Source organism: Boleophthalmus pectinirostris, unplaced genomic scaffold, assembly GCF_026225935.1.
Source record: "Boleophthalmus pectinirostris isolate CB_2022bp ecotype Guang Dong unplaced genomic scaffold, ASM2622593v1 HiC_scaffold_1627, whole genome shotgun sequence".
NCBI classification, from domain to species: Eukaryota; Metazoa; Chordata; class Actinopteri; order Gobiiformes; family Gobiidae; genus Boleophthalmus; species Boleophthalmus pectinirostris.
In genome coordinates, this window is record NW_026571098.1 from 8,320 (window position 1) to 25,000 (window position 16,681).

Below are 16,681 nucleotides of genomic sequence, written 5' to 3' on the forward strand. Positions count from 1 at the left end.
CTAGCAAGTGACCTGACAATCCGCTGTCACAAAGACAGATTTGCTAAAAATTTACATCTCGGGTTACAGAGACTTTGACAATTTGCTGCACCTGGAAGTCGACAACAATTACAAACAATTACGCGCGATAAAAAGCACCACAGCATTTCCTTTAACAGAACTCCTGCTTTGATGACCATGTATGCTTTTTCTTTTGCTTTTATATTAAGACTATTGGGCTGTGCACAATTGCTGTAAAACTGGCAATTTCTTGAGAGTGGATCTAGCATTAAAATGTTCGCCCGTGGCACACGTCTGATAAACGTTATTACGCAAAGCAGCACGTGTACACCTGTTTTCTTTTGATGGTCCCTAAAAAGGGGGAGTGTGTCCCCAATTGCACCATGCATTTTCTTTTTTTTTAACATGAGTCTGTTTACAATAGAAGGAAGCACTGTACCTGCGATCCGGAGCACTGCCCGCTCGGCTGGGTCCAGGATGGAACCACCCTGGATTTTCCTTTTTGACCGCTCGTGCCTTGGCAGGTTCCACGGTAACGTGTCTCCGGGAGCCGGGGATGCCGACCCAGATTTAACACTGAAATCATCCTCGTCTGAAAAATCTGCCGAGGAAGACATTGAGCAGCGCTGGGAAGGGTTCCCCGAGCTGGAGCTCTGTTAGACAATAGAGAGAAGGGGAACAATGCTTAGATTCACCCCAAACACAGCTGGTGTCACAGGCATACAGTAGCGCATGCACATCTGTTGTCTCCAACCATCAGCCCGGGTCAAAGTGGATAATCCAGAATGTAAAGCACCTAATGTGAGAAAGCGTCGCGTCACGAGTCAGATATCAACACTTGCTATAATGAAACATTGGCTCAAATAAAGAGCGATCGTAAATCAATAGTATCTAGCTCCCCCACCAGGCCAACAATAAGACTTACCACTGTATACATGGTGAGCTGTCAGCCAGGAAGAATGATCCTGTTTGCGCGTTATTAGCTTCCACGATCAACCTTGTATCCATTTAAACGCACGCCACGCCCTTAAACTGATGCCACACGGTCAGCTGAAAGTCTGCGTCCTTTATCGAAGCATTAGGATGCGAGGTGATGTCAGATCTCCTGAGAGGTGATGGGTGGTGCGCCGTGAGTGTGCGCGCGTGTGTGAGTGGTGGAGGCAGCGCTGGACCGTGATGGGAGAGGAGGCTGCATGTGTCTGAGAGCGTCACAGCCGGTAACCACAGCATCAGCCCCGTCCGGGAAGGAACGGCTGTACTTTAGCGCCACCAACAGATAGAAAGAAGTCACTACCGCGCACAGCTAAGGTTTGAGGATGAGGACTTCTATACCAGCTAAATACAGACCCTATGCGTGTTGTAATGCTGTGCTCTGACTGACACCCCTGATATTGAACAATAATTTGCACGTATTGAGATAGGTGGACAGGTAAAGCTTTTAAAACGACACTTAACTTTGTCTAAATGCCTAACAATTGTGTGCATATTGTTGTGCAAGGTGAGACTCAGCAGGGTTAAAATTATGGCATAATATGATTAGAGTAAACAAAGACATGATTTCTGTAGAACAATGTGTGAGAGCCAGAACTAAAACTGATGCACATAAAAATACTTTAAGCCACATTTGTTTTGGAGGGAAAAGCATTATGTTCTAATTCACAAGCCTTTAAAATTACTTCTCTACAAGTAAAGGATTGTAAATTATCTCCTGTTTATGCTACAATGGGGTTACAATGTCTATGTAAAAAAAAACAATGTTGAACTAACGGGCTATTCTTTGTAGAGTCATTCTAGATCAAGTCCTTGAATGATTTCACTTTTGCTTTTGTTATCTTTTGACACTTTGTACTGGACTGTGATCTCAGCATTCCAGCACAATAAATTGATATAGGAGGATACATCAATCTGTCACAATCAATAGATATCACTGAGTTGGAATCAAGATGCATGAGTTCCTCAACATTTTACCTCAATAGTTAACCAAAAAAAAAAAAAAAACATATTTCAATGAAAGATAATACCTACAGCTTTACGTGTGGGTGTGACTTGTACAGACTGGTAGAACTCAGGCAGCACTCTCTTCTTGACTTTGCGTTTTCTTAGCTGAGTGGATGATGACAGCTGGTTGTTCTCAGGAACATCTGCCAAAGAAGACTTTTCTTCTGTGATCCGAGGATGCACACTTCTCTTTGTGTGGCGTGGGCTGTGTCTGAAACCCTGGAAATAAGAGCGAGTGCAAAACATCTTTCTGTTTTTGGAATGCAACAAGAATGAGAGATTTACAAATGGAAAGGGAAGAAGCAGTTTGGTCAAAGCATGTACAAGTTGCACTGCATGTGCCAAGAATGCTGTGTAATGTAATAGGGGATAGCCATCAAATTCCCTCAGGCCCGAATTGTTCTGCATTAACTGTTCATTGTTCAATTGTCTGAGTTGTAAAAGGGTTTTGTTAAGGGAGATAATATGACCTTGGTAGATTATGTAGCCTTTGACCAAATTGAATACTGACTACTCTTTTGGAGCACTGCTTATTTAGAAAACCTTCACAGAGAGTAAAACCACAGTCCATGGACTACTTAAGCAATGCTAAATCACCTAAGAGAGGCCGGAGATACACATGTGATATGACATCATTTTATTCCCCAGGGCCTGTATTCTGAAAAAAATGGTGGTGTCAAAGCGCCCAAAGAACTAAAAACTGCCAAATCACTCTTATTGTTGTAGCTTAGCTATAGACATGCGCAATGCGCTTATCCTAAAATAGAGCGACTGGTCTGCCTTAACAAAAACCTTTCATTAGGATAAAAAGAAGGGGGTAGAAGAGTTAACTAATTATAGGCAAAATAGACCGAGCCTATAAATTTGTTAATTTTGGTGGCACTATTATCAAAGCAGCTCAATTTAGGCTATAGTTTTGCTATAAACTATTTAAGAAGTTGACCTACCTCAGAGCGAAAATGGTGCGTTCGGAGACCAACTGCAAAATAAAACAACATTTAGGCTTGTCCAAGGTGAGGATGATGCGAAATAAATCGCCTATAAGCCTAATAGATCCTATGTCATAGTCTATAAATTTTAGGCTGAATATCCAAACAAATCTGTCAAAAAACTATTCCAATTTAATTTGAAGTATCCTCCAAAACACCTGTCATATTAGCTAAGAAAACAGAAGGCAACATGGATTATAAGGCTACAGCATCCCGGTGACAGCTGTCATGAGGATGCTGCGCCACTCACCGCGGCACTTGGGGCGTCCAGAGAGCACGGATTTTATTGGATGCTTTCCATTACGGAGCCTGCGGTGCCAGCAGCAGAAAAACAAAATAGTCGCAATAGTTCCTAGCAAAAGCAGCAACAACAACAGCACACATTGGATACTGTACGGCCTCAAGAGTACCAAAAACGCGGCAGCGATCATCATAAGACAGGATGGAGGACAGAGCCTGATGCATCAGACAGCCGGCTCCTTCCCTCGCGGTTTATGGAAGATGGCTCAATACGCGAATAAACTCTCTGACCAAGGCAGTCATCGCGCACCATGCAGTGGACACTGTAGGGTTCAAAGTAGCCAGCGCAGACTATTGACATCGTTATTGTGGGGGGATAATGCATGACTCAGCACAAGGGCAAGTTATTTATTTATTTATTTGTGAAGTGTAGAAAGTCAGCAGATTCATGCTAGAATTAACACTTCGGTAGGGCTGTTTTGTTGTGTTTTTTTTAAAGGGGGGCTATATAGGCTGCACAAAAACACTAAGGAATAGTCCTAATAATAAATAGCCTAATTAATATACACTGCAAATTTGAAATTCACGGTAAAGCCCATAGACTGCATAAACCTAACCATAGAACATAGCTCTACTTGTCTTTTAAATTTTTGTATTTTTTTTTCCCCTGATAATAATGTATAAAAGCATTATTACGAATAAAAGAAGTCTGTATTAAGTCTATGATAATTGCTTGAAACCAGCCATGCGCCACTCTAAGCCCCGCCCATCAGGGACACGCCGAGAAAAAAAAGAAGCGCTTCTTTGGTGTGACGATACCAGGCGTCCACACTTCATGGACAAAAAACAACTCACACGAAGCAAAGATTAACAAGAAATCAATCAGAGGGCATAGGTAAATATTTCCAAACACTTACAGAATCCAGGTTAGATTTAATGTTTGAACCCGAACAGGCTAAAGCTGAACTTTTGAATGCTTTTTGCAGGTTGTCAGAGGAACGTAGCCTACCGCTAAGTGGTTATCAAGCTAACGTTAGACTTGGCACGATAATCACTGCCTGGTCGTGATTCATTCTTTGCACCTTTCATATAATTATATACTTTTACCTGTACAACCATTCATAAAAAGAAAGTAGATACACATTAAAAAAGCATTGCTGTTTGCTAAGTTATGCTGATGCAACTTCTCTGATCTTCATGTAAACAGAACACAACAGCTTTTTGTACTTCTTTATCTGTTATCATTTTCAAGTGGCAGGCAGATTTACGTGACAAGCCAAATATATATATTTTTATTGAATATTTGTATTTTTTATTTTTATTTTTGAAAGTGTGCAGGAAGCGCCACCTGCCTGTCTTCATGGAGATGTTTTCAAATGAAATGCTCCCTTATAAAGTAGAGGTCTATTTTTTGTAGATGATGTCCTCTCCACTTGAAGCAGAGGACGATGACATGGAGGAAGTGGAGTTTGTATCTGTATGTTATTTTAATTTAAGCTTTTCTTTATTTTAATTATTTATAATATATACACAAGCTGTAGACCCTGGCCTTCAGTAGATTCAAATGTATGATCATTTGTTGTTTTCTTAAAGGACATGTATTCATGAGCTTAACCATCCTGTTATATGCAGCATTATAGGACTTTTCCTTATTCAAAATATATAATATTTTGTTTTAATGGCAACACTTCATTTTGATCATTCTGAAACACATGGAGAGCCTAATCATATTTTCTTCAGGAAGGACCGTTAAGACCAGTACAAGAATGTATTGATCTTCTAACTGACAGTGAAGATGACCGAGGTTCACCAATGTTGGTCACGGTAATGTATTTTCAAAAATGTATTGACTATGAACAATTTTATTAAATTGAACTTGATGTGACGTTTCCTATTTTGGCCTTAAGTTTGATGATGAAATCAGCCGTCACAAAGATCATGTTGCATCCACATTGGACAAACTTGCACAGCAGGTTGCGCTGGAAAAAGAAGAGAGAGCAAATAAATGTAGAGCTTTTAAGGTAATACTCTACTTTGAAATTTAGCTAAATAAGCAAGAGCATTAGTTTCTAAGGAGAGAAACCCTGCCACCTTGTGGTGAAGGCTAGGATTTAAATGACCTAAATGCTTTCAAAGTGCCTTTTTTCTGTGTATAATGTATACATTTTATTTTTTACACAGGAAAAACAGATTTTACAGAGAGCTCATGGGCAGCGTGAGCTTGCTTTTAATTCTGCAAATGGAATGAGTCAAGAGGCTAAGCGGTGTGTGGACATGTGGCTGAAAATGCCAGGTATATTTTTAATAAGTGCAATTAGAGATGAAAGAGGAACAGAGGAAGTTTGTTCATACAACTCTTTCCTAAGGTGCAAAACCTGGAGTGATCGGTGCTGGTTTTAGAAGAAGACAAATGTCTGCACCGTTCCCAAGAATAAATCCAACAAAACAGACTTGTCCTGTGATTAACTGTGATAGAACCTATGAAAATGCATCCCTGCTTGCTGGTCACCTAAAGAGGTTAGCCCTTCATTTTGTGTACCACTCATTTATATATTTAAAAAAAAAAAAATCTGTATATTTATTCATTAACAAGGGACTGCTTTGTCATGATTTTTAGGTTTGACCATTCACCATGTGACCCAACTATTCATCTCAAAGGAAATCCTTCTGAAATATTTGCTTGTGTTTCCTGTGGTCAACATTTTCAAAGTGATGAAGCGTGGAGAAAACACATGGAATCTAAGGTTTAATACGTACACTGACCTAATAACAAATTATTATTCATTTTCATATTAACATACCAGTTCCCTTCCCCCTGTTACCTTTTCTTCCCACCTCTTGAGGGAAAATGCCATCTTTAAACCCCTTATGTGGTTAACTTCGTTTTGGCTTGACAAAGACGATGGTGAAATGTTGTCTGTTTTTTTTTTTTTTTTTTACAATTATATTTAAAATATTAATGTTTTTACAGATTGCCTCAGAAAATCCCGATGGTCACCGCTTCAGTCAGACATACCAACGCATTGTGTGTTTTGCTTGTCCTGCCTGTTATCTCCTCTTCCATGTCCGGGATGAGTGTCTCCAGCACATGTCAGCTAAAAATCACTTCACAGAAGCCCTTGCCATGAGTGGTAAGTTTTCTTAATTTTTTTAATTAGTAAATGTTAATGCTCAATACTTAACATTTAAAATGCATTTCTCAAGACCCAAGAGGGAGAGCTGTGCCTGTTCCTGTTCCTCAGTATGCTAGGAACCGTCTTATTGCTTTGTGCAAAGACACAAGTTTCAATGTACGATGCTCTTTATGTCACAAAGTACTAGTCTCACACCAAGTTGCCCAGGCTCATTTCAAGTAAGAATTCATCTTCATTTTTAGTACAATTAAAGGATCAATTCTGTTCCTCAGTTTTCTGTAATCTTTCACATTTTGTTACAGTGTGCAGTGCAGGCAGGGCTGTGCAGTGGCCAAGGCTGATAAAACAATAGTAGAGATAGTCAAACAGCTGCAGGTGAAGGGCAGGTGCTCTGTGTGCTGTAAGATATTTCTGAGCCGCCATGAAATTCAGAAGCACCATGAACTAACAGAGCACAATGTGGAACTCATCCGGTCTATGGACAAAGCCCTTCTAGAGTTCAGCAGGTTTCATGAACTCCAACAAAAGCAGAGAACTAAGGATAAGCTGCAGAAAAGGAAGTCTGAACAGCCTACTCATTTTCAGAAGAAACATCGAGCAGGTGACTTTGATGAGTTCCCTGCTAAAAGGCAGTGTCTCAGCCCAGTGGAGAACAGCTACTCCAGCAGACTCTCAGCTGTGGCCTGGTTCTGTGAGTGTGGCCTGCAGTTCTTTGAAGAGACCAACGCCTCAAAGCATCTTTTGGCTGTGAATCAGATCTTCCATCAGTGTGGAGTTTGTGGTAAACACATGGGCGAATCCTCTATTGCTCGCCTGCACATGAGTCGCTTTCATGGAGGAGCACATCTTTCCAACATCATCTATTTTTGTCGAAAGTGTAATGTGGAAATGCCTCGGCAGGAAGATATCCTGTCACATGTGTCAGAGGCCCATAGTGGACACACGTATTACATGGAGAAAGAAGTGCCCAAAGAGGTCCCCACAGTTGATGATGCCAAACCTTCCACCAGCAGCTTTAAACCTGCACTCCAACAGAACACAGAGCTGCCCAAAGCCACACCCAAACCAAAGAGCTGGATGTGCAGGATGTGTGAGGACATCTTTGATTCAGAGGCAGCAGTTCAGAAACACTGTAGTGATGTGAGTGCGCACAGCTTTCAGAGGTTTATCTGTGGCCACTGTCCTCAGAAGTTTTTCAAAGAGTCTACAGTGCGCAGACACTGTGTGAATGAGCATAATGGAGACATTCAGAGCTCTCACTTTTGTGGCCTGTGTGACAGCATGCACTTTGAGTCTGAAGGAGAGTTTCTGGAGCACTATAAATGCCTCCATAGCCGTGATTACTACTGTATGGATGACAATGATTTGGTTCAGCCAAGTGTCTCTAGTGTGAGCACATCTGTAGACAGCTGCCCGTGCATGGGCTCTGAGCACGGCAAAGATGACATGAAAGCTGCTTATACTCAGTGCATGAGGAGTTTGGCTGCAGAGGGGAAATGCCAGTATGTGTGCAGCCCATGTGGTGTAAGATATTCTACTTACGCACATATAAAGACTCATGTCCACACAACACACACTGCCTTGAACCTTCCTAAAACATTTGACATAGAGTGCAAAGTTTGTCCAGAGAGATTTCTGGATATACCGAGTTTTCATAAACACCATCACAACCAACACTGTTCATATGAGCCCTGCATGAGCACCAGGATCCTGTCAAACCCAGTTAAGACTGAACCCAATGCTGTTAAAGTACTTGATGCAGTCGAGATCAAGCCAGAGAGCAGTGGTAAGAATTCATATTGCTGTTTTCAGTCAGCATTTATGTTTTGTTCTGTTTAAAAAGATAATTGTTTTGAATTACAGACATTGGTGATGACACACTTGCTTTGATGGAAATAAACAAACAAGACAAAGACTGCAATGAAAGTAAGGAAAGTCTGCATACTTTACTTGCTGTTTTATACAGTTCAGAAAACAGAATACTATTTTTCTGTGGTCTTTGTAGATGTGGCAGATGAATCTGATGAAGAGCTGAACCGAACTTTAACTTTAAGTGCTGAGGAAGCCAGAGAGGAAGAAGCCAGGGAATCAGCCGGTATGTGTCTTTTCATTAACTGGAGGAGAAGTTTTCAATAAAGGGACACTTATTTTTCTCATTCCTACAGAGTTACAAGAGGCCCTTCAAAGAAGTATGCTTGACTTTTAAATTGTCAAATGGTGGCTGGTAAAATATTCAAGTGTTCTGTCAATTATAGTTGTGTTTGGAAAGAGTATTAAATAAATGTGTTATGTTTTAATATAAGAGTAGAATTTTTATGAATATACCAATCATGACAAGTTGTCAAATATTCTTTCACAGTATTAGTTGGTTGTTTTGAACTGTGTGCTATAGATGGCAGTGATGACACTGCAAGATCCCCGCTGGCAGAGCATTTGACTCTACTGGTTGCTGTATTAAGATTTACAATGAATCAGAACATTATAGATATAATGTTGAGCTACCTAATGTTGTAATAATCTGCTATTACAGTATATTCAGACAGGATGTTGACTTGTTGTCTGCTTTGCTAAATGATTGACAATTTAATTGAGTGCACATTAGAAAGAGAGGAGGGCCCATTCAGTGTTTATCAGTAGAGACTTGAGGTCTTAATAAGAACCTTGAGTTGAACCTTGCTGGGAGGGGCGGCACACTCCACTTACACCCACCCTGACTCCGCTCTTCTGGGCTCCTCGGGAAACTTCTGAGGTCTGAGTAAAGGAAGTTCCAGCCCATGTTTGGAAGTTCCTGAGGCACTGCGTCCGTCCGAGCGAGGTAGTACTACAGTGAACAGCTGCAAGTGTCGGACACGCACGGTTACTTACTCCGGGATAAACCATTAGAAAGCGGTTAATCATCATGGCTCAAGCGAAAATACAGGCAAAAATGAGCGAGGCTTCCGGCAGCAAGTTCAGCAGGACACTGTCCATGGCGGATCGCTCTGGAAGACTACTAGAAACTTTGGATCAACTGGAAATGAGGTGGGCTTTAGTTAGGTACAGGCCGTGCCATGTGCTCTTTTAAATCTATAATAACACAATATAAACAAATGGTTGGCTCGTTTCTATAGGTTATGATAAAAGCTAGTTAAATTGCCACTTTGTTTATACAGTGAGACGCATAACGGTGTCGGTGCAGCAATTACGCAATGACACTTGTGCACCTTTTTGTCAGCACTTTTTTTTTTCAGTGATATGTTTGAATATTCGTCTTAATTGTGTGGTTTTGATTTCCAGGGTGGAGACTTTACGCGAAACAGCAGCGGCCATGGAACAGGAAAGGGAGAGCATCTTGGAAATGATTCAGTCTTTAAAAAATAGCCAAGAAATGCGCAACATATGTGATGGTAAGTCCATAAAAACGCTCATCATTGCCATTGAAGTGTTTTTTAATCTAAGCTTTTTGACTAGCCTATGCCTATAGTGGTTATTTTATTTCACATTTTGCTTCTCCAATTTCCTGGGTGGGAACATTGTTTTGTGATGAGATTCTGCCATTACATTGTTCTTGTATGGTTTTCAAAAGCCCCTGGAGACATGAGACTGATGTTTACTTCACCCAGGCCGATGTACATCTTACATCAGTGCAGTGCTCTAAGCCATTAACCCCTTCTGAGGTCTATGCACTTATGCAAATAATGGGTAATAAACTCTGTATTTGTATAGGATTATGTCTGTATGATTTATTAGTAGACCTACATCCCACTCATCTGTTTTTTATTCAACCAGAATTGTCAGTATATTCTCAAATAATCTCATGAAGCTATACACGTTGGCTATTTAGTAGAGTTAGTAAATGTAGCAGTAGATCACATTGTGCAGTTGTCATATGTTATGCCTACCCTAAAAACATGGCTTGCTTCTTGTTTTGTTAAGGTGAAAGAGAAGAGTTAACTTTAACTGCAGAGCGCCTGATGGGACGAACTCTGTCAGTGGAGGTCTGCGTGGGCACAATCAGAAACTCCCAGCAGGAAGAGGCTCTTCGCAAGGCCACATCAATAATCAATGACATTGTGAAGAAGTTACTGGATGACATGGAGGGTGGACGGCAGCGCCTGCAGGCTCTGCACGCAGCATGTGTCACAGAGGCTCCACCTGTACCTATTGACCAGAAGTTTCAGGCCCTGGTCATCAGCTGTGCTCTGGAGGACCAGAAGAAGATCAAGAGGAGGCTGGAGATGCTGCTGAGGAACACTGAAAATGCAGAGGATAACATTAAGCTAATGGACAACATAAAACTAGATGAGCCCAGAGCCAATGGACTCTAATGCTAACCTACTTGTGGAAAGATGCCTTTGACGAGGACAGATACACTGCAGCACACACAGAATTCTGTACCAAAATAAATTTACTTTATTGTTTGCTGTCACATAGATCTTTTCCATTGTTACACCCAGTATGGTTTATACTACACTACCTCTTTTACTGAAGGCATCACAAATTATAATTATACACCACATTGTAATTGTTTGTACAAAAAATTTAATAAACAAGTAGTGGATAGATATTTTTTCATGCCCATTGTATTTTAGAATCCACTGCACCCACTAGACATTTAGCTCTGACAATATTTTCTCAAAATTATGTATTATGAAAACATTATTAACTCAGTGTTAACAGCATTACTCTTTACAAGAAAATTATTATAAAAAATACCTAGCAATAATCTCCACAGCTAGGGCTAGATGATATGAAAAATATGATTTTATTCCACATATTGATCTATCACGATTTTCTGTTTTCACAAAGGCTAAATGTGTTTCAATATGAACTTGACTTGATTGCCATGATTTTGCAAATTAGATGAAATAAAAATCACTTCTAACTGCTTAAAAGAATGTTTTATTTCAACCATTTCTTCTCAACCAAAAGGTAAGAGCTTTGTGGCACCATTTTGGTACATTTCAATGTCATAAACCAGAACTAAAACAGTTTGTATATGTCTGAATGCATACATTAATTCCATGTTCATAAAGTCATTTGTAAAAGGCAGAAGACAATGTTTCAAAGACACCTGAGTGACTGCACAGAATGGTTTGTTTTAAATATTTTTCTTTTTTTTTTTTAGCAAATTTTCCTATAGTTATAAAGTGCGCTTGATTTAGTAAACAAAGAAAGTTACAAAGAATGTCAAAGACAAAATGCACATTTTATATAAATGCAGTAAAGTAAATATAAGATACAGTATCTTTCATAAAAGGAAAAAATAATAAAATACAGAGCACTAGAGGGAATGTAAACACTTGACAAGGCATTGTGGCTTTGAGACTACTGTTCATCATTCCCTACAAAGCGAAAAAAAAACACTTGCATGCAGTAACTCAGTTAACCTAAAATGTGACACCACTATTTCACCTGGTAAAGAAAAACACATTTTAAAAACCTACCATGAGTTTTAATCTGACAAAAAGGAGGTTTTATACTTTTATCTGTAACCTACAGTGAACTTAATGTCGGGACCATTAAACATCTATTTTAAATTAACACTCACATGCATAAACACTTAAAAATGGTACCAGTGAAACATTCTTTTATTTTGTGCTTTTCATTCAGTGTCATCTGAAGATTTATTTAATGTAGTGTAACAATAGTTAACTCATAATTCAAATGTCTTGAGTCATCTTGTACCATAACCTTTAAAAATTAAACATTTCCCATAGTCTTGATGTATTTGAGGCAAACTTGAGATGTATTATGTCAGAGAAGTGCACTGAATATCAGATACTGTACATTCAGTTTTTGTTGTGTATAAAAAGGACTCTGGGTTTAGTGTTCAGAAGTTATACATTTGGCACTATTTAACACTTAAGAAAAATCTCTACAAACACTGCAGTTAGTAGTAAAATACTTATTTGCTCTTAATGTAGATTTTAGATTAGCATAGCTTTTTTCTGTTTGCTAAGCAGTAAATTAGATTAGTCAACTTTCAACAACAAATTCGGACATATTGCACTGTTGAGATAGGTGAAATGCAGACCATGTGAAGTTATAATGATGCAAGGCAGCCACAGGTAGAAGAACCAACAAATCCACTCAAACTGCAAATCTGATGTAGTTCCAACCAACTTACAAAAAAAGTAATGTAATAAAATATTTATATTATGGTTTCTCAGTTTTGGAGAGCTTTGGTCTCAAAATTGGCTACCTTTGATGAATACAATAAACAGTTTATTCTTTACTAAAATACACATACTCTATAATTAGAAGACACTGCAGCTTCCAAAGGGATTTTTACTCTTCTTGGTCCTTTGTTTGTTAGGTCGCAAAGTGATAATTTCTCTGCCATTAGGGCTTTGATTGCAAGCATTACTAGTGGTATTAAATACACCTGTGGAATGAAATTAATTGGTTACTAAAATTTATTTATAAACCATATTGTCATGCATTAGTTGCTTAAAAAAAAAGAAAAAGTAAAATAAATATTTGTATTACCTATTTTATTGCTCGTTGAGTGAACCACCTCTGTCTCTTCTGCAGTTTGTTGTTTGAGTCGTTGTAGATATTTTTCTGCTAAGTATTTAAAAACTGAAAGAGACAAAAAGTTTTAAAATACTGATAAAATGTAAATTCAAAACTAACAACCAAATCCTGAGTTACCTTCGTTTACATTCATATCTTCCTTTACTGACGCTCTGTAAAATCGCAGTTTAAGTCTTTTAGCTAGCCCCTCTGCTTCCTCACTGCAACAACATTAAAACTCAATTAAAATAAATGTACGTAAAGCCTAGTTTATTCACTTGTTCCAAAAAATCGTACTTTTTAACAACAGTCTCTTCAAGCAGATCTATCTTGTTCTGCACTAAAACAGTAGGGATATCTCCCACTTCTGCCTCCACCTTCTCCTTCCAACTCTCAATGGCCAGAAATGACTCCCGGTCTGTGGTAGAGAAGACTAGCACACACGCTTGGGCACCTAGAGCACAAAAAGTAAAACAGGACATTATTAGTTAAATCTTAATTATCTTCTTAATAGATAATTGTGTAAGTAAAGTACAGTATTTTGTTGTTCTATGCAACAACTGATGCATGGTGTACATATTGAAACATTTCAGCGCCACCAGATTTAACTCTAAAGAATTACTGGAATGGGCTATGTATGCTATGCGTTTCTCGAGCCTTGCAGGCGGTCCACAGTCATAAATTATTGATGTGACTTATGTCTTATGTCTATTGCATACAGTGTAGCCTATACACACTGGATATACATTTAGTAGGCTCTTACACCGGTAGTAGGCCTTTGTAATGGCATCAAACTCTTCTTGTCCAGCTGTATCCCACAACATCAGCCGCACATCTTCATTGTTAACACTGTAAAAGCAAATTGTTGAGACACAGAGTTAAAAGAAACTCTAGTTTGATGCTTAGATCACAAATGATTACTCAAACACTTGCAGCTATTTGGCTTACACTATCTGCCGTTCAAGAAAATCCACTCCAATAGTTTTCTTGTAGTCCTTAGTGAAGATGCCCTTACAGTAACGCTGGATCATACTGGACTTGCCAACAGCCCCATTGCCAACTACCACCACCTTAATGGCCACTTCCATGTCCTCTTCCAACATGACGGCAGCGTATAGTTTGTTTCTTTAGTTCCACTCTACCTGATAAAACCTGCATCAGATCAGAATCAGAATAAGCCATTGTCAATTCACAAGCAATTTTGAGGTTTGGCGCAAACATACAACTAATAATATAATAATGACTGGACTCCGTGGTTAAATAAAATAGACAGTAAAATAAGACAACAAAAAATAAGTGTCTTCAATAATAGAATAGGAATTGTACAGCAAGTCTTTAGAATCAAATACATTTCTGTAGGAAGCAAGTTTTCAGTCGTTATTAAAATGTTGACTGAAGACATGAGCAGCACTGTGTAGCATCTGGGTATTCTAAGCCAATATGTGCTGTGGGTGAAATACTAAACAACATATTGTGAGAAATCTGTTGGCACTGGACACTCACAACCTACTACTGTGTGGCCAACAGGCGGTCTGCTCTTGAGTCAGAACATGTATTTTTAGCACAATGCAAGCATTTTTAAAGAGGAAAGAACATGGAGAGTAACCCGCTTACACAAAACTAATGATGTTAAATATTTAGCGTTAGGCATAAACTGGTAATAAAATGCTGCTAAAGGTAAGACTATCTGCCTCCAATACGTAACACTATGGGTAGCCATTATTACAAATCCAAAACGGATCCTTATCTCGAATGAATCTCCTCGGACATAGGCATAAGTAAAATACTCTATGTAACCTGTTGAACGACACGCATAAAGATGTTGAACTGTAACGTTACAGCTGTTCAAGACCGTCACTAGCTTCTAAAACACAGACAGATTAAATAAAAGTTTTCTCTTTCTCTTACCTAGAGGATTCCTTTATAATACACCCAGTCCTTGCTGTCTTCATAAGATGAACTTAGAAAATCGCTAATATAAAGCGTGTTAATTACACGCCCATATCTTCACCCGCTATTCTGATCTGTCCCTCTGAGAAATGTGTCTGTCTCCCGGTGCTAATGTTACCAAGCTAGTGCTAGCCACTTTAGGTAAGCCCGCAGTGCCCCGACACTGCAATATTACGCACAAGTAGTTTGTCAAGTAATTATTTTAGATCCACTACTTCTACTTCTACAACTAAAGGTTTTTGTTCAAAGGAGACGATAAACCGCTTCTGATCGCAGTTGCAGCTTCCTTCCAGGATCTTCGGGATGGGTTCAGCATTGCTAACCTGACAACTGCGGCTAGCGCGCTAATGAATGTTGTTGCTAGGCAGCGGCTGAATCCACACGGCACAGAGCAGAGAAACGACAAGAAACATGAGAACAGATAGAAAATGTTACCGATAGACAAAAGCTTGTATGTTTTACCAGAAAATGTTAGAATAATATGATTAATGAGCAAATAAGAATAACAAAATACTTAACATTTTCTCTTCACGGCCCATTTCCTCCGCTTCTTCATTAAATTGGACACAGTAAACCAGTCCGATTATTATCTTTTGTGGTACATTTTGACATAAATACACATTTACCGTACTTTTAAAAGGGTGTAAAAACTTTGACACAGGCTCATGAGTAGGCTGTGCAGATGAACAAAACAAGCGCTCACATGTGACAGCAGCTCGGGGCGTGTTTATTCTGTACTTCCTGGTTGAAGTCGTCACACTTTACCCGCGATTTGTTTGGCGGGATTCGTTTTAGAAATATACTCATCCTCATCACCGTGAATTTTGGGGAAACGGTATTGTACTTTATTTAGCAATTTACAACATCTGGTTATTCGTTAAAGTGCACCCTGTCTTTTAGATCACGCTTTTCTAGTTGTTTATAGTTGCAACGTAATCCTGTATACCATGATAAAACATCTGTCATTATGTAGCATGATCTAGGTTGTAGCTTTTGTGCAGTTTTCTGGGTTGTGTATGTTCTGTAATCACTTTTCCGTTTTAGGCACTATGCAGTTTTCTAGCAGAAGGAGAAAGACCAACTACAACAGCGCTCTCGAAGAACTATATGGACACCCACTACAATTCTATGGACAACCTCCTATTGAAAACATTTCCCTCACAGAATTTGAGACATTTGCTGTGGAAAGACTGAAATGTAGGCTACGTCCATCTTATTTTGTGAACTGTGAACAAATCGTCTTCACCTTTTATCTGCTCTTCTGTTTTTGCTGCAGTGCTGAAGACCATTGAAAATTTGGGAGTCAGCTATGTCAAACTGTCTGACCAATACGCCAAGAAACTGGAGAGTGAGTTTAAAAACCTAAATTTTCCATACAGAGTGGAAGTGGTAAGTATAGTCTGTACAAAATATTGTGAAGACTGCAAAGTGTATAAAAGCCATCAAAACATTACTCCATATTCCCGAAGGATGACCGAAAAACTCAGAGTCTAAGTGAACATGAGAAACGGCGAAAGGACCACATTTCCCACTTCATCCTGCGGCTTGCCTACTGCCAAACGTATGTTCAGTCTCTACATGTTTATTAATGTGTGGTGTAAATGTAAAATTGTCAACTCATATCTTTATTTCATTCAAGGGAGGATTTGAGACGTTGGTTTATACAACAAGAAGTCGACCTATTTCGATTCCGATTTAATGAACTGGATGCTCAGCAAATACTTGAGTTTCTCCACAGAAATAATCTGCAGTATGACACGGTAATATTTGAGTTACCTTTTTTATTTAGTTACTTTATACATTTTGGTAGTGAATGATGCGCATATATTTTGTTTGCAATTTAGTATCCAAGAATACCACCTAAAAAATAAT

At 39.1% G+C, this 16,681-nt stretch overlaps 5 protein-coding genes across 6 annotated transcripts; 3 read left to right on the plus strand and 2 right to left on the minus strand.

The window, feature by feature from the left end:
* Nucleotides 1-439: 439 nt before the first annotated feature.
* LOC129408525 (uncharacterized) lies at nt 440-3,726 on the minus strand (the record flags this gene model as incomplete). Its single annotated transcript, XM_055152213.1, has 4 exons — nt 3,238-3,726; nt 2,946-2,977; nt 2,026-2,217; nt 440-653 (listed from the first exon to the last, which is right to left on the minus strand). Coding segments are annotated over exons 1-4 (622 nt in total), but the record flags the coding sequence as incomplete, so codon positions are not given.
* A 104-nt stretch (nt 3,727-3,830) lies between these two features.
* On the plus strand, nt 3,831-8,663 carry znf451 (zinc finger protein 451). The gene is made up of 13 exons (XM_055152211.1): nt 3,831-4,122; nt 4,645-4,704; nt 4,968-5,051; nt 5,135-5,248; nt 5,409-5,520; nt 5,594-5,744; nt 5,845-5,971; nt 6,199-6,358; nt 6,432-6,579; nt 6,664-8,147; nt 8,225-8,287; nt 8,367-8,456; nt 8,527-8,663. Exons 2-13 carry the CDS (start codon nt 4,645-4,647, stop codon nt 8,565-8,567), a joined length of 2,634 nt encoding a protein of 877 aa, XP_055008186.1. The 5' UTR covers nt 3,831-4,122; the 3' UTR covers nt 8,568-8,663.
* A 128-nt stretch (nt 8,664-8,791) lies between these two features.
* On the plus strand, nt 8,792-11,218 carry bag2 (BCL2 associated athanogene 2). Its single transcript, XM_055152212.1, has 3 exons — nt 8,792-9,382; nt 9,638-9,747; nt 10,277-11,218. Exons 1-3 carry the CDS (start codon nt 9,261-9,263, stop codon nt 10,666-10,668), a joined length of 624 nt encoding a protein of 207 aa, XP_055008187.1. The 5' UTR covers nt 8,792-9,260; the 3' UTR covers nt 10,669-11,218.
* Nucleotides 11,219-11,530: 312 nt separating this feature from the next.
* On the minus strand, nt 11,531-15,518 carry rab23 (RAB23, member RAS oncogene family). Of its 2 annotated transcripts, none has more exons than XM_020921392.2 (7): nt 15,329-15,518; nt 13,808-14,011; nt 13,623-13,708; nt 13,157-13,313; nt 12,998-13,080; nt 12,833-12,925; nt 11,531-12,728 (listed from the first exon to the last, which is right to left on the minus strand). In XM_020921392.2, the coding sequence occupies exons 2-7, from the start codon at nt 13,960-13,962 to the stop codon at nt 12,601-12,603; spliced, it is 702 nt and encodes a 233-aa protein (XP_020777051.1). In that variant the 5' UTR covers nt 13,963-14,011; nt 15,329-15,518; the 3' UTR covers nt 11,531-12,600. The 2 variants fall into 2 exon arrangements, with proteins under 2 accessions (XP_020777051.1, XP_020777050.1); XM_020921391.2 differs by lacking the exon at nt 15,329-15,518 and adding an exon at nt 14,768-15,320.
* prim2 (DNA primase subunit 2) lies at nt 15,516-16,569 on the plus strand (the record flags this gene model as incomplete). The annotated part of the gene is made up of 5 exons (XM_055152214.1): nt 15,516-15,644; nt 15,854-16,006; nt 16,086-16,198; nt 16,279-16,370; nt 16,449-16,569. Coding segments are annotated over exons 2-5 (474 nt in total), but the record flags the coding sequence as incomplete, so codon positions are not given.
* Between the last annotated feature and the right edge of the window lie 112 nt (nt 16,570-16,681).